Raw genomic sequence first — 24,076 nt, 5'->3', positions numbered from 1 at the left:
GTTACAGGGCAGGGAGAGGGGCACCTCCCCTTTCCTGGGGACCACCCTGATGCAGTAGAAGGGGAGTTCCAGGGCCGACTACTGGGGGTGCTGGTGGGGCAGAGCGGTGGTTATTGAAGCGTACCGTGGGAACAGGGTGCGCCTTCCGGGGTGCTATAGGGCTGAGCCCAGCGATCCAGACCGCCGTGCAATAAAGCGTGTGGACAGCCGCGGCTCGCGCTCGTTCCTGCAGCTCGCGAGCCGGCCCCGCCCTCCGCCGCACACTTCCGGCGGGGCTGCGGGCGCGGAGGGGCGCGGGCGGGCGGCCGCTGGGGGTGGCGGGATAGGCTGGGCGCGGCTGGCGTGTAGGGTGCAGGCCGGCTGCTGCGGTCCGGGTCTCTGCGCTCCCCGAGGGCCCTCCGTCCCGCCGACGCCATGGGCAACTGCCACACCGTGGGGCCCAACGAGGCGCTGGTGGTTTCAGGTGAGGGGGCAGCGAGGTAGGTGGGCCTGAGGCGCCCAGCGCCGGGATGGTGTTCGGGGGCGGGCGCAGTGCCTGGAAAGGCGGGGGGAGGGCACTCGGGGTGGGTGCAGGGCTGAAGAACAAACGGGTAAGCCTGGGGTTACCGGGGTGCTGGGCCTGGCTCACGGCGCCCCCGCACCCCCTTTCCAGGAGGGACCCCCATACCACACCTTCAGTATCCCGCGCCCTCGCGCACCCACCTAGGGCTTCCGCTGCAACTGCGTGTTTTCTCGTGTTTATTCCCTCGTTTCTCCGCCTCCTCCCGAGGCAGGGTTCACACACACACACACACACACCCGCCGCTCCACTGTGCGGCCTTGGGGGTCCCGAACTGACGCTTTGGGGTTCCGGGAAGGAGGAGCCCCGCGGTTCCCAGAACACAGCGGTTTGGCTGGATTCCAATGCCAGGGACTGGCGGTGGTTCGCGCAGTTTTGGAGGGCAGGTGCCTGTATGGGGAAGGCCGCTGGGACTTGGATGCTTCCCCCGGCTCCGGCAGACCCGTTAATTCCGAGCAGGCTGGGGCTTGCTAGGGTTTCCGGGAATTGACAGCCAGGGAGTCGCGGGTGCGGCCTCTACAGGTTGAGAAACCCGGCTCTGCTCCGAGGCTGGATTGCAAAATTGTTGCAGGCTCCAGAATTTCTGTGAGCTTAGAAGTGGGGCTTGGGGACTGCAGCTTTGGAAAGGGGAGAGAGATCTTGCCTTAAGACTGCGATTTAATTTGTACACTGGATATCTTGAAGGGAGATGGCCACCAGTTTGTACCAGTTTGTACATCCCAGCCTGACAACTGCTGGGGAAGGGCTGTGTTTCCCGACAGCTTGGAGGCCTGTAGCTTCAGAATTCTTCATGTCTTCCCACTGTCAATGCCTATTTTCGGCTGTGTGCAGTTGTTAGGGCTGGCTGCAGAAATGGGTACAAGGGGCTGGGTTAGGTCAGGGTTTATTAGCTCCCCAGCCTTAAGATGTGTGATCAATCTGTTGGGAACTTTTAGCCCAGAATATGGCATTCGGCTCAGGTTGGACCTCAAAATCATTCTCCAAGGGACAGGAAATCGCACTCTCCCTGACCCTACTCCACTGAGGGAAGTGGAATATTTAACTTCTCTAAAGACCAGAGGTAGCCTTAGGGTCAGAGGAAGTGCCAAGCTGCTCTGCTTAACCACTGCAGCATGAGTTCAATCCCTGGTGGGCCAGGGAGCTGCCCACATAGCCCAGCAGACCTCCCTTTTCTCACCCACTGCTCCCCTCAGCAGTGTATTTCAGTCAGTCAGTCTGTTCTGTTCCCCGCTCTGTCTCTGGTGAATCCTCTTCCCCCTTCACACACCCCAGCTCTTGTATTCACAAATAAATAAATCTTTAGAAAATTAAAAATATAAAATGCTGCACTTGGCCATCTGTAAGACCTGGGCCTATCTCCCAGCTCCCCTCCCCAAAAAGGCTTTTAGAACCTGAATCTGCACCCCCAGTTTGTTTTTCTTTTTTTTTTTTAATAATTTTTTAAGATTTATTTATTTATACAAGCACTGGGTACAGTCAGAAGTGCGGGAGGGTGAGAGAATTCACCAGAGCCAGAGCGGGAAGCAGAGCAGGCAGAAGGACCGAGGCACACTGCTGAGGGGAGCAGCGGGCGGCAGGAGAGGTCTGCGCGCCATGTGGGACCCTCCTCCGGTGGCCGGGGAGCAGCCGGGGATCGAGCCTGCGCTGCAGAGGCTGTGGGCAGCTTCGCAACCCCGCGCTCAACAGCTGCGCCACCGGGGAGGCCCTCCCAGTTTGTTTTTCTTAAGGACTGTCTTTCTGGAAGCCTTCCACTGGACTGAGGAGACAAAAGCTCTCCAAGAGAGCCTTGAGGCGGAAGGGTAAGAAGAGCCCAAGAGCCCCTCCAGTTGCGGGGAACCTAGTCCTCTGGCCAGAAGCTGGTGCAGTGCTAGCTTCGAAGCTGTTTTAGGGGTGGAAAGTGGAGGCTGTGCTGAGAATTGGGGGTGCTGGAGTCAAGTAAGATTGGGAGAAAACTGGCAGGTATAATGCCTGGTGTATAGTACCTTGGGATTTGAGATGAGATGATTAAACTGAGATTCAGTGGACTCCCAAGAGGGCAGAGCAGCTATTCCTACCTGCCCGCACCTGGTTACTTAGACTGCATCTGAGTCCAGAGGCATCTCACTCAGCCCAGTTTCAGGAGGATGCTGATATATTTCATGGTCATCTTTTCCACCTGAAAAGTCTGGATACTCTTATTTTCCAACCTCCCTCCTTCCTTCTGTAATAAGAAACCTTTTTCTCTCTGTACTTCCAGGAATTTAAAGAGAATCCAAATATCATACATACACCTTTTTCTCATCTCTTCAAGAGGTCAGAGGTTTTTAACCTGGCTTTTGTGCATAGAATTTAGAGCTTTGTGCATTTGAATGGGGGGAAAGTTCATTTTAATTTTCACTAACTTTTTTTTTATATTTATTTAGTAGAATCGGGATGTAGGCCAGAGGTGGGGGGTGAGAGGAAATTAAGAAATTAATTAGAAATTGGGTCTCCCCGGTGGCGCAGCGGTTGAGCGCTGGGTTGCAAAGCTGCCCTCAGTCTGTGGTGCCGGTTCGATCCCCGGCTGCTCCCCGGCCACCGGAGGAGGGTTCCACATGGTGCGCAGACCTCTCCTGCCGCCCGCTGCTCCCCTCAGCAGTGTACTTCGGTCCTTCTGCCTGCTCTGCTCCCCGCTCTGGCTCTGGTGAATTCTCTCACCATCCCACGCTTCTGACTGTACCCAGTGCTTATATAAATAAATAAATCAATCTTTAAAAAAGAAAAAAAGAAAAGAAATTAATTAGAAACTAAGCTATTTATTAGATCTACCACTAGATCTTATTATTTGATGTACTAATAAAGAAGCACATATTACTGCTTGACATATTTGGCTATTTTGATAATTTAATCGAATGTTTCTTATGTATTTATAAACATTCTGAGATTTCCTGAAGTATGGTGAGAGAAGGCCACAAAATGGTCTATCTGGACTGGTAGGAAGAAGTAGAAGAGGGCAGAAAGGGAAGAATACAACTGTGTCAGGGCAGGAGCTGAGAGTTGGGTGGAAGTTACCCTGTGATTCTTCAGTTTGGTTGAGGACAAAGAAAAGGAAAGCAAGTTGGATTTTTAAAAGTGACAAAATTAGGAGAACTTCCAGGTCTCAAGACAGTGGGCACTAGGGAGGTCAAGGAAGACACACCTAAGTATCCTCTTTTAGGAGTGGTACTCAGGCTGTGTGACCTGGAAGTTGGAAGGAAGATGCCTTCTGGTGGGGAGCCAGTCGGGGGCAGGGCAGCCTAGCAGTCCAGCTTCCTGTTGTTGCTACCCTGGAACTTGGCCCTGTTGGCCACGGTTCAACTTGAGCTGTGGCAGTCGGCTCCCAAGGTCAGAGAATAAGCAAAAGGTAGAGTGCGCACTCGCCCCTGCCGCCACATCCTGCCGGAGCACACGGAGAATTACACTGGAGCTGGCTGGAGACAGCCGCGCCCAGCCCCCATCAGGCCAGAAGAAGTAGAACAAGCTGAGATTTTTGTCCCTCTTCCAGTTTCACTGGATCCCAAAGATGGTTTAGGTTTCAAATTAACTGCTTGTCCTTGGAGGCCTCCCTTGTCCTACTCCCCAGAGTAAAAAAGCCTGCAGTGACTTTCTTCTGAGCTACAACCTTCTGGACAGGTATTTCCACCACAAAGAAACTGAAATGACCTAAGACTTCCTCCTGCCCCTACTCTGGTGTAGGCCAGAGGTGGGGGGGGGGGGGGTAGGGTAGGACAGGGTTCACCAAAGACAGAATGGAAAGCAGAACAGGCAAATCTTGGCCTCCCTGATGGTACATGGGTTAAGGCACAGCACTATGAAGCTATCAGCAGCCACTGCAGCGCATGTTCAATCCCCAGCCAGGGAGGTGACCCACATGGCACAGCAAATCTCTCTTGTCTTGACCCTCAACAATGTATCTCAGTCAGTCCACCTCTTCTGCTCCCCACTCTGTGGTGAATCCTCATAAATAAATCTTAAAAAAAAAAAAAAAAAAAAAAAACCGCAGATCTACTGAAATACACTGCTGAAGAGAGCAGCAGAGGAAACAGGAGAGGTTTGCTGTGCCATGTGGGTCAGCTCCCTGGCCAGCTGCAGTGGCTGGCTGATAGCTTGATAGCTGTTTTTAACCCCTGCGCCACCAGGGAAGTCCTATACTTCCAGTTTGGTAGCACCTAGCCATGTGGCCATTTAAATTGAAATTAGTTAGGGCCTCCCAGGTGGCGCAGCTGTTGAGCGCTGGGTTGCGAAACTGCGCGCGGCCTCTGCGGCGCCGGTTCAATCCCCGGCTGCTCCCCGGCCACCAGAGGAGGGTCCCACATGGCGTGCAGACCTCTCCTGCCGCCCGCTGCTCCCCTCAGCAGTGTACTTCGGTCCTTCTGCCTGCTCTGCTCCCCGCTCTGGCTCTGGTGAATTCTCTCACCCTCCCGTGCTTCTGACTGTACCCAGTGCATGTATAAACAAAACAAACAAACAAACCAGCAAACAAATAAATAAAGCATGCCTCTATAAAAAAAAAAAAAATTTTAAAAAAAAAAAAATAAATTGAAATTAGTTAAATTAAAATTTTAGTTTCTTGGCCTCCCTGGTGGCGCATGGGGTTAAGCACCATGTAAGGGGTTAAGCACCGCACTATGAAGCAACCCGCAGCCTCTGCAGCACAAGTTTGATCCCCAGCCAGCCAGGGAGAAACCACATGGCGAAGCAGACCTCTCCTGTCTCGCCCACTGCTCCCCTCAACATTGTGCCTCAGTGTCAGTCTGCCTGTTCTGTTCCCCACTCTGTCTCTGGTGAATCCTCTCACCCCCCACATCTCTGGCCTGTAACCCAGCTCTCATGCCCCAGAAATAAATAAATCTTTAAAAAAATAAAATAAAATTTAAATTTCTCAGTACACCAGTCACATTTCCTGTGCTCAGTAGTCACAGGTGACTAGTGGCTGCATTACTGCACAGCACAACTGGAGAGCATTTTCATCCTTGCAGAAAGTTCCCTTGCACAAGACTAGAAGTACCTTCCCACATTACCCACCACATCAGCCTGGGTCACTCTAAGAGGCTTCTACCCATTCTCTCTGATGCCAGTATGTTCCCTTTGTGCAGTAGTGTTTCAGAAATACAAATGTAAGTTTGTATTTGTGGGAAAAAAAAAAAGAGGGGCCTCCCTGGTGGCACAAGAGATTAAGCACCACACCATGAAGCAATCTGCAGCCTCTGCAGCACAAGTTCGATCCCCGGCCAGCCAGGGAGCAACCCACATGGCACAGCAGACCTCTCCTGGCTCGCCTGCTGCTCCCCTCAGCAGTGTATTTCACTCAGTCTGCCTGTTCTGTTCCCCACTCTGTCTCTGTGGAGCCTCTCGCCCGCCCCCCGCCACCGCATCTCTGGGCTGCACCCCAGCTCTTATATATGCATAAATAAATAAATAAATCTTTAAAGAAAAAAAAAAGGCTTTTTTTTTTTTTGAGATTTATTTTATTGGGCCTCCCCTGGTGGCGCAGTGGTTGAGCGTTGGGCTGCAAAGCTGCCCGCAGCCTCTGCAGCACCGGTTCAATCCCCGGCCACCGGCAAGGATCCCACATGGCACGCAGACCTCTCCTGCCGCCCGCTGCTCCCCTCAGCAGTGTACTTCGGTCCTTCTGCCTGCTCTGCTCCCCGCTCTGGCTCTGGTGAATTCTCTCACTCTCCCGCACTTCTGACTGTACCCAGTGCTTGTATAAATAAATAAAAATAAATCCTTAAAAAAAAAGATTTATTTTATTTATTTATGCATACAAGAGCTTGGGTGCAGGTCCAGGGGTGCGGGGGGGGGGGGCAGAGTATGGGAGTTTCACTACATTATATCCCTGTGTTTTCTTCCTCTCTCTCTCTTTCTCTCTCTCTCTCCCCCCTCTCCCCCCTTGTATTGTGTGGTGCTCGCTCTCACCACACACACCCTGCTCCTTAGTCTAACATCTGAGACACTGATCTACCCTCTGCCCCATCACCCCACCTTGTTCCCTGATTCAGGTTCCCAGAGAGGCTATAATACAATTACGAATAACTAACTCAGACCTTTGACTTTGGGAGGCACATGCTCCAAGACTTTCCTGAAAACCCAGGTTTGTGAACATGGGAGTGATGACACCCATTGGCTTTTTCCCCCAATCTCATTTCCTTTGAACCATCTGTTGTCTGTACATTTCTTTGTGCTTCAACTTAACTGCCTCTCCAACTTTTACTAAAGTTTTCTTGAACTGGATAAGTAGTTTTGGCATTAGCAGGGAGGGTCATTACAAGAGTTTCGGGAATTGATATATGTTCATTCTGCATGGAGGGCATGCTGAACATGTCCATTGCTGCGCCATGTGGGTCAGCTCCCTGGCCAGTGACCTCATGCTGCAGTGGCTGCTGATAGCTTGATAGCCCTGGGTCGTGGCCACATGCAACATTCAGTTTGGCTAATATCTCGTTTCCAGGAACCATTTCCTTTTTAGATCCTTTCTCTTTCCTTCTCTTCTCTCATTGGTACGACCTTATCTCCCCCCATCTGTTTGGCCCATAAGAGGAACAGTTACCGTGAAGGGCCTGCGAATGGAGAACCTACCCCACCGGCTCCCATCTTCACCTGGAGACTCCCTCCTGTCAGCCTCCTAGTGTCAGGTCCCCTGCTTCCCTATCTGTGCCCTAACAAGCAAATCACATGATATTCCAGTTACCTCCAGGAAAGGTCCCTCCCAGTTGCATCTCCTCCTACAAGAGGTGTCTTCATATCTGTATCCTCTGCACAGAAAAATGCTCTGTTTTTGAGTGAATGCTTGGATAAAATATGGGCATTTTTCCTGTCCACTCCCACACACAGACTTCTCAACCTCTCATTGGAGAGCCTCCTTTTGCCTACCAAACTAGATTCCATGCCCCTAAAGGGCATGTCTCCCATTGATGTGTAACCTCAGCCCTGACCCCCAAAATGGGAGCTGTCAAGTGTTCAGAGCAGGTAAATGTCAAAGTTGCTGTGGGAGGGAGGGGAGAAAGGTCCAAGAACAGACTGACCAGCAGGGGTTTGTTTGCTTTGTTTCCAGGAGGCTGTTGTGGTTCTGACTATAAACAGTATGTGTTTGGTGGCTGGGCCTGGGCCTGGTGGTGTATCTCCGACACTCAGAGGTAAGGACCTGGAGTCTTGGGACCCTGGCGTCATGGTGGGCAAGGGAGAAAAGGACTTCTGGTGCTCCTGCCTTCACCCACCCGACAGCTAGAGCATCTGCCACTTGCCACATTCCATTCTGGAGGGTGGGGTCTCCTAAGAAGCAGGTGAAACGGGTGGCACAGGGAGGTCTGTCCATAGCCGCCATCTCCCCAGTGGCTGTGCTTTTTCCACTGGAGCCTGAATTCTACCCTAGAGAATTCAGGGTCATGCTCAGACAGAATCCCAGTTCCTGATTCTAGCTCAAAGTGTTAATTCTATACCCCAATGATAGTGGGTCTAAGGAGGGAGGGAACTGCTAAAGAGACATCTTTTTTTGTTTTTTCAAAGATTAATTTACTTGTACAAAAACTAGAGTATAGGCCAGAGGTGCAGGAGGATGAGAGAATTCACCAGAGACAGAGCAGGGAGCAGAACAGGCAGACAGGCAAAGGGGGCGAGGCTGGAGAGATCTACTGTGCCATGTGGGATTCTCCCTGGCCAGCCGGAAATCGAACCCGCGCTGCAGAGGCTGCGGACAGCTTCACAGCGCTGTGCTCAACCCACTGCGCCACCAGGGAGGCCCAAGAGACATCTTTTTTTTATTTTAAGTTTTATTTTATTTATGCATACAAGAGCTTGGGTGCAGGCCAGGGGTGCAGGGAGGGCAGAGTATGAGAGTTTTACCAGAGACAGAGTGGGGAGCAGAACAGGCAGATTGACTGAAATACACTGCTGAGGGGAGGAACGGGCAAGACAGGCGAGGTCTGCTGCATGTTGTGGGTTAGCATCATGTGGGATTGAACTCTTGCTGCAGTGGCTGCGAATAGCTTCATAGTGCTGAGACTTAACCCCTTGCGCCACCAGGGAGGCCCTGATGAGACATCTTATGCACAGCCTCACCTCACCTGTGCAAGCTCAGGGATAGTCCAGGCAGGGACTAAATACCAAAGATGTACAAGGTGAAGTGGCTTGTGACAACAATGTGTTAGAGACGGGGGTGGGGAATCCAAGAAATTGGTGCTGAGGTAGGACAGGCCAGTCCTGTGGACCTCCTCAGTCAGTCTGGAAAGACTTACTAGAGGAAGGGAGATTTCAGCTTCCCAGAGAGCCCACCATCAGGCTACACCTGCTGGCTCCCCCAGAGACCCCAGCAGGGCCAGGCTTGGACTGGCCTGTCCTGCCACCCTCATTGCCCACCCAAGAGAGATGAGTCATGCCAGCCACCTCCCCACTATCACCCCCTTCAAGATTTCAGATCGGGGGAGTGGCCTACATCCTTCCAACCAGGATCTAGAAAACGGGGACAGCAGAACTGGGGGAGTGGGAAGGGTTGGTCATCCCAAAAATGAAGCAATGGAGATTCCAGTGGAAATCCTCCACCAGTGGGTCGGGAGAAGCCCCACAGCCATACTGAACAGCTGGTACTTGAGGCTTCAAAGAGGCTGAGGGTGCCAGCTAGAGTAGCAGGTTGCAACTTTTAACTTTACTGATTTCCTAGTAACCTCCCTGCGTTCTCCCATCTCTCCCCGCACTTTGCCCTGAGTTGAGGGATGCTGGCTGACTCTTCTGGCCCAGGGCCAAAAGCATCTGAAAGTAATCAATACTGGCCAAACTTCCTCTCAGGAGACGTAGACACTCCTGAGTGGGACTGTTAGCCTGTCAGAAGCATGGGGTGTCCCCTCTAGAGACACTGCCACCACACCCCACATGCCAAAAGGTCCTGGGACAATAGAGAATCTAGTGCAAAGTACCGCCAGGCCCAGAGAGTTCCAGACTTAAAGCCTGTCCTGCATGGGCATCCACATTCTTGCTTCCCTTCCCATTTCTTACTCCAGGGAGCAAAGGGCCAGGACAGGAGGGCCAGGCTTCTCTGACAGCAGGTTTGGAAAGGGGCCTCATCTTAGGAAACTCAGTGTGCTGGGTGTGCTCCCTCTAGCCCCCTGACTGGTAGTCTGAGCCTGTAGTCCCTCCTCGTTAGGCCACTGCTCTGGGGACAACCCCTTTCCTGCCCCCTAGTTTAATCGGGGTCCCATCCACAGACTGAGGCATTTATTCCCCTAGGGCTGTAGGAACCTCTCAGGTCAGAGTAGAGGCTGCTAAAACCCAGTTGGATCCTCAAGGTACTTTCCACAGCCATCCTATGTCACCCACCCTCGGTGTCAGCCATGCTTCCTCCAGGCTCAGGGCATCCGTCCTCCTGCACTTTGTTGCTGCGTCCTGTACTCTCCTGAAGCCCTGATATGGACAGCTCTCTCCCCCTAGCTGAGCCATTCCTCTTCCCCTGGCATCTGAGCTGCAGCCTCCTGTCTTCTCTCCTTCCTTTCCCCCTCTCTCCCTCCTTCCCTCCTACTTCCCTCTCCTTCCCCGGAAGAGAGCTTGGTGGGTTCCTGTCTGAGCTGGGTCAACAGTCTTCAGGCCCAAGAGTGCCAGTGTTAGGGGCTCAAATGAAGGCAGCCTGTGCACCTCTGCATGATGGGGGCCCCCAGGACTGGCATTATAAGAGCTGAGGGGGCTCCAGATTGCCTGCTGCTTCCCACCCTCCACCCTCCCAGTTCACCTGCTTCTTCCTACTTCAGCCTCCCCTTCCACACTTTCCACAGCCCAGCCTTCGCCTGGCCCACCAGCCTGAGCGCACGTACACTCACACAGCCAAGGGGCCCAAGACGGATGGGCCTAGCAGCGTTTTCTACCATGATTCTTCTCTACCTGTGCCCAACTTTAGAAATCCCAGTGCATTACTCCGTCATCTTCCGCTTGTCCCTGTGACTACCCAGGCAGGGGCACGCTCTCTCCCCCAGCCTTCCTTGACACATACCACCCAGCCCCCAAGTCAAAAAGTCCAGAATCTTCTTTGGCCTTTTCTGGCCTTAAGTTGCCTTCCTACTGCCCTGAATAGGAGGAGCCAGTATTTATGGTGGCTCATTAATCCCCAGAGAAGCTTCCCCCTCCCAATTTCTGCAAACACAGGTTTGCCTGTGTTTAGAGGGTGGAGCTGAGGCTAAATGTCCCAAACTATGCCAGGAATCTCCTGTGAGAATGAGGTGGTGGCCCCAAGCCTTCCTACCTCAGGACATGGGCCCACCTCCCCAGCCCCCAACAGCTCCTCTTTAGAAGGGTTTGGGGGCTAGAGCAGAGACCCAGAGGGCTCAAGCCAGCATGGGGTTTTCTCTGTCTCCCTACAGCCCAATGCTGAGCTGGCAGTGGGGGTTGAAATATTGAGAGCGCCCCTGCCCGACCCCCAGGCATCAGGCATCGGTGCTTGTCTGGTAACCACTGTGTGTGTTTGCTGTGTCCCCTCCTACCCTTCCTGTCCCTACCTCTCCCTACCCACCCCTCCCCTGGCTGCTCCTCAGACTGTCTCTGGAGGTTATGACCATCCTGTGTCGCTGTGAGAATATTGAGACGTCGGAGGGGGTCCCGCTATTCGTAACTGGGGTTGCACAGGTAATAACCCACCTGCTTCCTCCCCTGTGTCTAACTTTCTCTCTTCCTGCTCTGCGGGGCCAGGCAGGCAGGAGCCAGATGGAGTCCTCTCCTGAGAGTGTGCCTCCCTCCCCTCTGCCCCCACCTCTGCTGCTCTGGGTGCCAGGATGGATCCCTAAATATCCTTAGCTTCCTTGCCCTCCCCGACTGGGGCTGCTACTGGGGAAAGAGCAAGGGATTCTGGAAGCTCTGCCCAAGTCGACCAGTTCTGATTATGTGACAGAGCTGGACATTCAGCAATGGGAGTTCAGTGCTAACTACTGCTAAGGGCCTAGTCCCCCAGGCACCACAGAAACCCTTGCTAGCCCCTTATCCAGCCTGATACTCCAGTGGCAGGCCCAGCCCTCCTTCCTACAAAGCCAGAAGTAGATTCCATGGCGACTTCTGTTCACCCAGCCCCTTGCCCCCTCCCATCTCCTTGACCAGCCTGAGAGTAAAGAGCCTCTACCATTCCCCTCTGCCAGGTCTTTTGTTGAGCCAGTCGTCTCTCGTCACTGGGCTACAGTTTCTCCATCTGGGAAGCGGGGAGGATCTTGCCCTCTTTGTGCCTGGTAGAGATATCAGAAAAGCAAGTAAAGTGATAGGAGGCTGCTCTAGGATTTTGGGGAAAGAAGTGCTAGAGAAACTGAAACTTGATCGTCGATAGGCTCTCCCTTTGACAAGCCAGTGATCTAGCATCTCACTCTCCGTTGCCATGCAGTCAGAGCTGGTGAAATCTACTCTTGAGCCAGGGCATTTAGTAATTTTTGTTAGTAACTTTAGGTGCTTTCTTGGTACTGTGTGGGTTCTCATCTCATTGCTCATTGCTCCATTCACCCACTCTCTGAACACCTGCTCAGTTCCAGACACTGTGGGCGCAGCAGTGAACATCAGAAAGCCCCTACCCCTCAGAGCTTGCATGTCATGGGTCTCCAGCTGGAAAAGACCTAAATGCCCTCTTCCCCATCCCTTCCCCTCTGCATGACATTGCCCTTCAGCCTTCTCTGGCAAAAGCCCTTCCTCTCACATCCTGCCCTCTCTGACTGGGGAAGGGACCTTCCCCACCTTGTAGCCATGGAGGGCAGGCTTCAGCGCAGAGACCTAAGAAGCTTGGAATACCCTGTCTGGAATGGGTAGGGCCACAGCCTCCCTTGCCACCTCCTGTAAAGTAGGCCTGTCCCCCTCCAAACCCACTACTCTGCATGAAACGACTGCAGATGCCCTGGTCCCTTTTAAATTGGGTGACGTGGACTCAGAATGTGTGGGCAGAACAGGTCTCTAGGATTAGTGCTGCTTTGCCAGAAGGCTGTAGTGTGACCCCAGCCTACATTCTCCACATGAACCACGTGGGCCCAACCCCAGAGGGTAGTCTTCAAGTCACAGCCTGCTGCCAAGTAGAGGGACCAGGAAGGGCTTCCCTGGCAAGGATCAGGGGCAGGATTGACCCCGTCTTGGCCCAGCAGAAGGTGTGTTCCCACATGAACTCTAGGCAGGGCTTTCTCGGCAGCCCCCTGCCGCATTTCTGGGTGCTCAGCAGATCCAGGAGATGGGTGAGGGCTACGGGGGTATTCAGATGGCATCCATGGATAGCCTGCATGGCTCTGTGCATGCCAGCACTTCCCTGCCTTCCACGGACATACACGCAGCTGTGCCTGGGCTTTCCCTAGCCCCTCCCAGCCCACACACCCACAGCCAAATCGTCTCGCCTGCCTTTCCCTCTCTTCAAGCCAGGCTGATTTAAGCAGAAACCATATGTGCACACGGGGGACACTTAGAAGACGCCTTCTCCTGGAGCCAGCTGTACCCACTCTACCCATCCTTCTCCTGGAGCCAGCTGTACCCTGCCACCCATCCCATGTCCTCACATACTCCCAGCTCTGACCCCTTGAAGAGTCCTCTCCACCCTCCTCAGCAATAGACCCCCTGGCCCGTCCCAGCCGCAGCAGTGCGATATTGGACTATCTCCCCACAGTCCCGGCCCTGGGTCCCCAGACCCATGCCCCTGTTTTGCGTTTTTTGGCAGGATTTCCCTAGAGATTATGACGTTGCAGCCCCGCTGCGAGGACGTAGAGACGGCCGAGGGGGTAGCTTTAACTGTGACGGGTGTCGCCCAGGTATAGTAACTCAGCAGCCCCACGCATGTCCATTGAGCCGCCTCGTCCCCGTGCTGGGGTTTGGGGGGAGGAGGAGAGGACGGCAGCCAGAGGCAGTCTCTCCAGAGCCCCTGCCCCTACCTCCTTCTTCCAGGAGAGGGTCGTTTTCACCACTGGAACGTACTCGCTCGCCCCTTGGCCACCCAGCAGGACTAACAGTCACCCTTCTCTCCTCAGCGGGCCTGCGAGGGACAGAAGCAGTTCAGAGGGCTCTTGTCTCACTAACCCCACCCCATTCTTTGCAGGTGTCAAAAATACCAAGCCCCAGAATCCAGATTCCCTGTTCCCTGGGTCGGGGCTGAAGGGGTGGGGCCGGAGGGTGAGCCCATCTGAGGCAGAAGAGCACTGGGCTCTGGAGGCAAGGCTTCGCTGTATTTCCAGCTCGGTGCCCGGGCGAGGGACTCCTTGCCCTTCCCACCTCTCAGCTTCACAGGGCAGTGAGGTTCGGCCATGTAATAGGCTTACTGGCTTAGTGCCTCGGAGGAAAGGCAGGAAGATGCCCACCCTCAGTGGCCACCCCCTGGACCAGTCTCCTGCCCTGTCTGGACTTTCTTCCCTAGTCTCTATCTGTCTGTTTCCCTGCTGCTCGTGCTCCTTTTTGCATTTTCTGTCCCTCGACCTGCAGGTCTCCCTACTGCAGGGAATCTGCAAAAGAGGAATTGGCTAATGAGGGAACAGTGGGATGGAAGGGCGGGGGGCAAGCCCCAAATGCCCATGGTGGTGCTCACTTCTCACTCTCAGTGATCTGCTATGTGTGGTGGGCCTCTGCCCACCCAGAGGCCATGCCAGGGCCCAGTGGGGCCAGTGAAGATGAAATTTCTCACAGTAAAAATTTCCATATGTCCATCCCACTAAAGGCCCCAGACAGACCCTGCCCCCTCCCAGCCCTAGGCCTCTAGGTCTGAGAAAGGAGGGAGGAGCACAGCATCACCCTCTAAACCTCTGGGCTGGGGCCTCCCTCTCCCTCCCCTCAACCTGACTCAGGGGCCTTTGTGACCATCGGCAGGTGAAGATCATGACGGAGAAGGAGCTCCTAGCTGTGGCTTGTGAGCAGTTCCTGGGCAAGAATGTGCAGGACATCAAGAACGTTGTCCTTCAGACCCTGGAGGGACACCTGCGCTCCATCCTCGGTGAGGCGCCCTGACCAGTCCCAGGGAGGGTTGCAGGGCTGGGCGGGGGGGGCTGTAAGTTCCACTCAGCTTTCTAGCTGAAAAGCTGAAATGTTTTCTTCCAGGTATTTCCTTTAAAACTTTGGGCAAATTGAATGAAGGGGAGGGCAACTGAGGGAGTTGGGGTTGTGTGGGACTGCCAATCTGGTGAGGCATCTGGTGCTGCTTAGGACCCTTTTCCTCATCCAACGTGGATGCTGCATAAGGAGACTCAGCATTAAACACTGTTAAGAAGAAACCCCAGGAAGACAGCTTAGACCACACGATCCTGCATACACTTAGACCTCTAGTGCAAGTATCCTCCCGGCTGGCTGGGGCCCTGGGGAGCCAACCTATGACGCTCTGCCCCTAGGAACCCTGACTGTGGAGCAGATCTATCAGGACCGGGACCAGTTTGCCAAACTGGTGCGGGAGGTGGCAGCCCCTGATGTGGGCCGCATGGGCATCGAGATCCTCAGCTTCACCATTAAGGTGCGGTGTGATGGGAAGGCTGTGGGCCCCAGCATCTGTCAAAGATGGGGGGCTTGGTGGGAAGGGCCTCTATGCCCTGTATACCTGTGACTGTTCCTCTTCCTTCCCCAGGATGTATATGACAAAGTGGACTATCTGAGCTCCCTGGGCAAGACCCAGACTGCTGTGGTACAGAGAGATGCCGACATCGGCGTGGCCGAGGCTGAGCGGGACGCTGGCATCCGGGTACGTGGGATTTCCTTCCTGCCCCCGAGGCAAGGAGTGCATGGGTAGTGAGACCTTGGTCACTCAGGGGACCCTCAGCACCCACCCCTTCGGTCCCCAGGAAGCCGAGTGCAAGAAGGAGATGCTGGATGTGAAGTTCATGGCAGATACCAAGATTGCCGACTCCAAGCGAGCCTTTGAGCTGCAAAAGTCAGCCTTCAGTGAGGAGGTCAACATCAAGGTGAGAAGCCACAGGGCATCCCAGGTTAGGGCTCAGGGCCCACGATTTGGTGACTAGCCCCTGATGTACTGATAACACTCCTGCTACAGACAGCCGAGGCTCAGCTGGCCTATGAACTACAAGGGGCCCGTGAGCAACAGAAGATCAGGCAAGAAGAGATTGAAATCGAGGTTGTGCAGCGCAAGAAGCAGATTGCAGTGGAGGCGCAGGAGATCTTGCGCACAGACAAGGAGCTCATCGCCACAGTGCGCCGCCCCGCCGAGGCCGAGGCCCACCGCATACAACAGATCGCCGAGGGGGAAAAGTGAGTGCCAGCCAGAGCCGAGGCTGGGGGTGAGCCAGCTCCTTTGCCACCCACGAGATCCCTCCAGCTTCCTGACCATAGCTTGGAAGCAGCTTCTAACACCAACCCTCCCGTCCCCAGTACTCACTGTGAAGGGACTGTTGTGAGGAAGACAAGTAAAGGGGGTAGTGCTTAGCACAGAGGGTGTGGTGCTCGTCCCCTCTCCCATTAGCACCTGGGAGCCAGTGGCTTCTCCCTGGCCAGAATCAAGTTGCCATGGCAGCCCCCACCATCATCCCCTCATTAACTTTACACCTGCCAGAACAGAGGGCTTGAGGGTTTGCTGACCCCCAAACTAAACTCGAGGGGACCCTGGCACTCCCCACTGATCCTGCCGGGCCTGAAACCCCCAGGGTGAAGCAGGTGCTCTTGGCGCAAGCAGAGGCTGAGAAGATCCGCAAAATTGGGGAGGCGGAGGCAGCAGTCATCGAGGCAATGGGCAAGGCAGAGGCTGAGCGGATGAAGCTCAAGGCTGAGGCCTACCAGAAATACGGGGACTCAGCCAAGATGGCCTTGGTGCTGGAGGCCCTCCCGCAGGTGAGGCTCCTTCACCCTGAGACTGGGGCTAGCTGGGCAAGTGCCACAACTCCTCTGGGCCTTGTCAGTAACATGACGACAGGCTGACTAGAAGCACTTAATGGGAGAATCCTTGGCAGGGGGCAAGAAACTGACAAGCCTGGGCTCGTATCTGGCTCATGGGGTCTCTCTGACCATGGCTTGCAAATAAGGGCCACCAGGCTGCTTTGGGGTTTGGGTGACATGCCTGCTGGGCAGGCAGGTAGACAGGGATACCAACCAAACTCTCTTCTCGCCCCATCTGCTAGATTGCTGCCAAAATTGCCGCCCCACTCACCAAAGTTGATGAGATCGTGGTCCTCAGTGGGGACAACAGCAAGGTGACGTCAGAAGTGAGCCGACTGCTGGCAGAGCTGCCTGCTTCTGTGCACGCCCTCACAGGCGTGGACCTGTCTAAGGTGTGTGCCTGGTGAGGGACGGGGGTGATCTGGCCGGCACGCTGTACTGGCTCAGGTGGAGGGTTGTGGGCCCCAGAGTCTGGACTTCATGGCTTCTTCCGTCTTTGCAGATACCCCTGATCAAGAAGGCCACCGGTGCACAGGTGTGAGACTCCAGAAGGCCTTCGTCCTTCAGCCGCCGCCCGCCCCTCCCTCCAGCACCCGTTTTAATACCACAGGGACAATGGGAACGTTACTGACTCTGGTGCCTTATTTTGTAGGGACCAGAAGTGCTGCCTGTTCAGGCCGTCTCTGGCTTTCTGCCCTCTCTCCCATCTCTGTCTCCCTCCTCTCCTCTGCCCCACACCCTCACTTTCACTGCCATATTCACCTGGTTTGTCTCTCTCACCCTCATCTGCCTGTGTGTTTCTTCCCCATTTTGTGTCTCTCTCAGCCTCTCTCCTTCCACCCTATATATATGTCGTGTGGTGTAAGCTCTGAAGATGTTTATTATAATCACTGTCTGCGGGGGGTGGCCCTGCTACTCCTCAGAATCCTGGTGCCTTGAAGTTCTCTGTGCATCTATCTGTCCGTCCTCCCTGTGGCCCTGGCCAGAGGTCAGCATGGGTGCAAGGGGTCTGGGTAAGATGGCCACCCTCCCCTCTCCTGGCCTGGTCTTCCCAACCCAAAACCCTGCCCCAGGAAGCCCCAGGCCTCAGACTTCAGCCCCTCTAGGCCTTGGTGGCTGTGGCCTACAGGCCCAGGGCTGTTGCCCTTCACTTTACCCCGCCCTAGCCCCAGGTCTGCTCTCATACCTGAAATCTTTCTCCCCCATCCCGGGGCACAAAGGTAAGGCCTCCTGTATACAGCAGCTCCCTCAGTTTACTACTGCCTTAGGAGGCTCCTTTGTGTGCTCAGGGAAGTCCCCTTCATGGACTTGCTCCTGCTGGGTGGAGTAGGGCTTGGTCCCAACTCTGCTAAACCTTTCTGGGATCAGGGTCTAGCCCTGTTGGGGACTCAGAAGTGTAGACCCTCTTCCCGGATATCGGGAATCTAGTGCTATAGACTGGCCAGCCAGACCCCTGTGCCATCTTTCTTCCTGGCCAGAGTGATAGGGTTCTAGCCATGGGAGGCAGCCCAGTCCTCTGTCTCCTTGCTGTAGTGGAGGCAGAAGCACCAAGGCCCAAACATCCTGGCAAGGATGCTGTGGGTGTCCTATGGTCCCAGTCCCCTACCCCTGGCCTTGCCCCAGCCTATGTAGCTGTTCCTGCATGTGGATGCTGCATGTCTGGTCTGGGGCTTGGATGCTGCACTGCCCCACTGCCTGACCCTTGTGATAAAATAAAGATGTTATGCCTACACCTGGCATTGTGTCTTCTGTGAGGGGAGAACCAACCAGGTTCCCCACCAACACGCTTTTCAGCCTCAAGCTGCACTTTACCTGTTCTTCCCTACCGTAGCCACTGGGGGGCATTAGTACACTGGCCTTGCCCCATTCATGGCCTGGGGCAGGGCCTTGATTCCCTGAAGAGCTGGACCTAAACCCTGGGAGAACTGGCCCCAGTGCAGGCAAAAGACAGAGGGAGTTGCTAGGTTTCCTTCACCTTTGTGTCTCCCTGAGCCTTAGTCAGTAATGGAGACCACTTCTCAAGAGGATGAACTCTGGCTGCTTGGGTTGAAATTTCAGCTCTGTTGTTTATTACCTGTATAATCTCAGGCAAGTAACTTAATCTTTTGGGTTTCAGTCTTCTTACTTTGCAAATGTATGTGCTTGCTATGTGCCAGGCATTGTCCTACATGCTGGGGAGACTGGTGAACAAAACAAATCCCTAGCTTTTAGAGCTTACATTCAGGTGGAAGAAACAAAAATTAAATATACAATATGCTAGATAATGGTATATGTGAGAAGAAAACAAAACAGGGAATGGTAGAGCTTCATTAAGAAAACACTGAGGAGGGCCTCCCTGGTGGCACAAGGGGTTAAGTCTCAGCACTATGAAGCTATCCACAGCCATTGCAGCATGAGTTTGATCCCCTGACAGGGAGGTGACCCACATGGCACAGCAGACCTCTCCTGTCTCTCCCACTGCTCCTCTCAGCAGTGTATTTCAGTCAATCCACATGTCCTCCCCACACTGTCTCTGGTGAGTCCTCTCACCCCCCACACCTCTGGCCTGTACCCCAGTTCTTGTAACCATAAATGAATAAATCTTTTTTTTATACCATATATTAGGCAATCTTTTATTTTATTTTTTTAAAATAATTTTATTTTTATATTCCCCCATACAATTGCAAATGCCCCATTCTGACCCCAATCCCTCCCCTCCCGGCCCCCACCTCCCAAAAAGTGTCTCTGGTTCATAGTTTTTTGTTGATTTTGATTTTCACTTTCTTATAGTTATTCACATAAATGAATAAATCTTTAAAAAAAAACACTTCTTTAAAAAGAAAGAAAACACTGAGGAAAATAAACAAGCCATATAGATACCTGAGGAAAGTGCTTTTCTTCTACAGACCCTGAGATGGAGTGTCTGGCATGATTAAAGAGCAGCAAGGAGGGCCTCCCTGGTGGCGCACGGGGTTAAGCACAGCACCATGAAGGAATCTGCAGCCTCTGCAGCATGAGTTCAATCCCCCAGCCAGCCAGGGAGCTACCCACATTGCTGAGCAGACCTCTCCTATTGTGCCTGCTGCTTCCCTCAGCAGTGTGTGTCAGTCTGCCTGTTATGCTCCCCATTCTGTCTCTGGTGAATCCTCTCACCGTCCCCGTCCCCCCGCACCATTGGCCTGTACCCCAGCTCTTGTATGCATAAAAAAATAAATCTTTAAAAAAAAAAACAGCTGAAGGGGGTCAATGTGTTGTTTTTTTTAAAGATTTACTTATGTATACAAGAACTAGGGTACAGGCCAGAAGTGCAGGGGGCGGGGGAGAGGATTCACCAGAGACAGAGTGGGAAACAGAACAGGCAGATCTACTGAAATACACTGCTGAGGGGAGCAGTGGGCGAGCCAGGAGAGGTCTGTACCATGTGGGTCACTTCCCTGGCCAGGAATCAAACAGATGATGCAGTGACTGCTAACAGCTTCATAGCGCTGCGACTTAACCCCTTGCACCACCAGGCAGGCCTTGGGGTCAGTGTGTTTGGAAATGAGGGAAAGTGGTAGTACATGAGATCAGGATGGAAACCTGCTTCCAGATCATGTAGAACCTTAATAGCGTACATTTTGTAGATGACTGGATCAAGAAGATGTGGTACATATACACCATGGAATATTACTCAGCATTCAAAAAAGATAAACACATGCAATTTGCAGCAACGTGGATGGCGCTGGAAGGGATCATGCTCAGCGAAATAAGCCAGAAAGAAAAAGAAAAATACCGGATGGTCTCACTCATAGCAGGAATCTAGAAAACTTAAATAAGGGACCAGGAAAAAGAATAACTATAAGAAAGTAAAAATCAAAATCAACAAACAACTATGACCCAGAGACACTCTATGGGGGGTGGGAGGTGGGGAGGGGAGGACTTGGGGTCAAAATAAGGGGGTTGCAATTGTATGGGAAATATAAAAATAAAATTTATAATTAAAAAAATAGCGTACATTTTGGTCTTTACTCTGAGATAGGAAGTACGTGGAGGGTTTCAGAGAGGAATGATGTGGTCTGACTCAGCTAAAGCGATCTTTAGAGGCCGTGAGACACTTCAAAGGAGAAAGGAAAAGCTTTTGAAAAGATGGTTCTCGAACATCAATGTAGGGAAAAAATTGAATCACAACCCATAATTCCATATACAAAATGTAGTTTGAGTTGGATCTTAGACAATATAAAAACTCAAACCATAAATCTTATACAATAACAGGGAAATTTTTTTTTTTTTTATGTTTTGAAAGTTTATTGTAGCTTTAGGATTGCCATTCAAATTAAAGCAATTCTAACACAGCAAGACATTTCTAAATTCAATTCTACAGTACTTTAGCAAATGAAAACTATATTTTCCATGAGTCATTTTTTTTTTTTACTGGACAAAGTGTATGTATTTAGATATAGATATAGATGATATAGACATAAATATAGATAAAAATCAGCCCAATAAACACAAAGTGCGAGTTCCATGGATTATGCCTTTTTTAATTCAATAGAGAAAGGATGTCTCTCAAACTGATGCATCTATTCCCATCTCCATATTCGGGTCTCCTAAGGTTTTAACTTCCCAGCATTTTCCTAGATCTCATTCTGACCACAAATCACTTCATAATAACTTTATTTGTGACACAATTTTGGAAAAATGTTTATCGAGACAACATGTTATTGAGCATGGTACTTTATGTTCTTTGAGATTCTCTTTGAACTCTGAAATTTGGCACAAATTTTCCCCCCTGTCAAAAATGTTCTACCTTCACTTTCTTTCTTTTTTTTTTTTAATTTATTTATTTATTTATTTATTTATAAATTTTATTGTTATATTCCCCATACAATTGCAGCCCCCCCATTCTGACCCCAATCCCTCCCCTCCCACCCCCGCCCCCCTAAAAGTGTCTCTGGTTCATAGTTTTTTGTTGATTTTGATTTTCACTTTCTTATATTCATTTTCCTGGTCCCTTATTTAAGTTTTCTAGATTCCTGCTATGAGTGAGACCATCCGGTATTTTTCTTTTTCTTTTTGGCTTATTTCGCTGAGCATGATCCCTTCCAGCGCCATCCATGTTGCTGCAAATTGCATGTGTTTATCTTTTTTGAATGCTGAGTAATATTAACAGGGAAATGTTTTTAAGAATTTGGCATATGGGCCTCCCTGATGGCACAAGGGGTTAAGCACAGCACTGTGAAGCTATCCACAGCCTCTGCAGCATGAGTTCAGTCCCCGAGTTCGATCCCCAGTCAGCCAGGGAGCTATCCACATGGCGCAGCAGACCTCTCCTGTTTCGCCCACTGCTCCCCTCAGCAGCGTATTTTCAGTAGATCTGCCTATTCTTCTCCCCACTCTGTATCTGGTGAATCCTCCTACCCCCACACCTCTGGCCTACACCCCAATTCTTGTATGCATAAATAAATAAGTCTTTAAAAAAAAAGAAAATGGAATGTTCTTAGTCAGAAAAATGTAATATATCAATCTAACAAAGGACTTGCCTCCCATATGTAAAAATTAGAGCTCATACAAAAGTTTTTTGTAACTATGTTTGGTGACAGATACACTGACTTACCGTGATGACCATATCACAATATATACAAATATCAAATTAAATTGTGTACACCTGATACTAATGTTATATGTCAATTATACCTTAATTTAATTTATTTTTATTTTTATTTTTTTGTTTCTTGGTCTTTTATATTCAAAAAGGCAAGTTTATTTTAAAAAGGGAAGGGAAGTCAAGGATGCTTGCACAGACACAAGCAGGCAGAAGGAGCTGCCCCTGAAAGGGACAGGTTTCTTAAAAGAGATGCCTGCACAGTCACAGGTGGACAGTGGCGGGGAGAGCTGCCTCTGCTGCTTTGCAAAGGGAGGAGGTTGGTGAAGAGAAACACCTGCATAGTCACAGGAGGGCAGGACTGCTGCCTGTGACTAGAAAAAGGCGCTCCTACAAATCACTGACAAGCGACAGGAACATCATTCTGAATGCCCGGCTGAGAATAGAATGAAGAGGCAAGGGAGGCAGCAGGAGACCAGTTTCTTCTCACCAGAATTGCAATAATACAGATGAAATATGTTGGCAACTTGAACTAAAGTTGGTGAGAAGCACTGGTATGTTTTGAAATAGCCAGCATTGCTGACATATTAGGGATGAGGGGAAAAAAAGAAAAAAGAAAAAATGCCACATCCAATATGCCACATCCATGAATTTGAAGATACCACTTCTCCCAACTGATCTATAGGTTCAATACAATCCCAATCAAAACCCCAAGTTGCTTTTTTTTTTTTTCAAAGATTTATTTATTTATTTATACATACAAGCACTGGGTACAATCAGAAGCACGGGAGGGTGAGAGAATTCACCAGAGCCAGAGAGGGGAGCAGAGCAGGCAGAAGGACCGAAGTACACTGCTGAGGGGAGCAGCGGGCGGCAGGAGAGGTCTGCGCGCCATGTGGGACCCTCCTCTGGTGGCCGGGGAGCAGCTGGGGATCGAACCGGTGCTGCAGAGGCTGTGGGCAGCTTCGCAACCCAGCACTCAACCGCTGCGCCACCGGGGAGGCCCAAAACCCCAAGATTTTTAAATAAATTAAATAAATTTTGACAAATTTATTCTGAAATTTAGAGAGAAATGCCAGGGGATCAAGAACAAGCACAACAAATTAAAACAAAGAACAAAGTTAGAGCATTTAAACTATCAGATATCAGGGCCTCCCTGGTGGCGAAAGGGGTTAAGATGCAACCCATGAAGTTGTCTCCAGCCACTGCAGCACGAGTTCGATCCCTGGCTGGCCAGGGAGCTACCCACATGGCACAGCAGACCTCTCCTGCCTCGCCCACTGCTCCCCTCAGCAGCATGTTTCAGTCAATCTGCCTGTTCTGTTCCCCACTATCTCTGGTGAATCCTCTCACCCCCACACCTCTGGCCTGTACCTCACTTCTTGTATGCATAAATAAATAAATCTTTGAAAAAACAACAGTGTATCACTGGCACACAGTAGACCAATGTGGTAGCATGGAGAATCCCGCAATAGATCCATTTGTTTTATGACAACAGTGCCATTGCAGAGATGGGGGGAAAGGACAGTCTTTTTGATAAAAGATAATGTATATCTATCTGTGTCAGGGGGAAAATATTACTAATCCTGAATCGCACACAGTACACACACAATCAATTCCAGATAAACTATAGATCTAAACGCAAAAAATAAAAGAATAAAATGTTAAAAATTACAACACACCTTCATGACCTTAGGGTAACCAAAGAGTTTTTATTTTTTTTTAAGATTTTATTTATTTATTTATTTATTTATTTATTTATTTATTTATGCGTAGAAGAACTGGGGTGTAGACCAGAGGAATGGGGGGGCGGTGAGAGGATTCACCAGAGACAGAGTGTGTTGCAGAACAGGCAGATCTACTGAAATACACTGCTGAGGGAAGCAGCAGGCACAACAGGAGAGGTCTGCTGCACCGTGTGTGTCGGCTCCCTGGCCGGGGATCAAAACTGCGCTGCAGTGGCTGCAGAGAGCTTCATAGGTTGCATCTTAACCCCTTGTGCCACCAGGGAGGGCCCCCCAAAGTGTTTTCAAATGAGGGGAAAATTAGTAACTACAAAATAAAATATTGATAAATTAGAACATTAAAATTAAGAACATCTGGACGTTTATCAAAAGGCAGGGCCTCCTCGGTGCCACACTGGGTTGAGCGCACTGCTGTGAAGCTGTTCATAGCCT

The 24,076-nt window shown here is 51.4% G+C and overlaps 1 protein-coding gene across 2 annotated transcripts; it reads left to right on the top strand.

Moving 5' to 3' along the window:
- Positions 1-414: 414 nt before the first annotated feature.
- FLOT2 (flotillin 2) lies at positions 415-16,880 on the top strand (the record flags this gene model as incomplete). 2 transcript variants are annotated; one of them, XM_084238622.1, is made up of 11 exons in its annotated part: positions 415-463; positions 7,611-7,692; positions 13,200-13,290; positions 14,336-14,459; positions 14,851-14,969; positions 15,081-15,194; positions 15,295-15,414; positions 15,504-15,718; positions 16,111-16,294; positions 16,582-16,731; positions 16,842-16,880. In XM_084238622.1, 11 exons carry the CDS (start codon positions 415-417, stop codon positions 16,878-16,880), a joined length of 1,287 nt encoding a protein of 428 aa, XP_084094748.1. The 2 variants fall into 2 exon arrangements, with proteins under 2 accessions (XP_084094748.1, XP_084094749.1); XM_084238623.1 differs by lacking the exon at positions 13,200-13,290 and adding an exon at positions 11,068-11,158.
- Positions 16,881-24,076: the final 7,196 nt, after the last annotated feature.

This window comes from Talpa europaea, assembly GCF_964194135.1.
Source record: "Talpa europaea genome assembly, chromosome: 7".
In the NCBI taxonomy this organism is placed as follows: Eukaryota; Metazoa; Chordata; class Mammalia; order Eulipotyphla; family Talpidae; genus Talpa; species Talpa europaea.
This window is presented reverse-complemented; position numbering and strand designations above follow the sequence as displayed.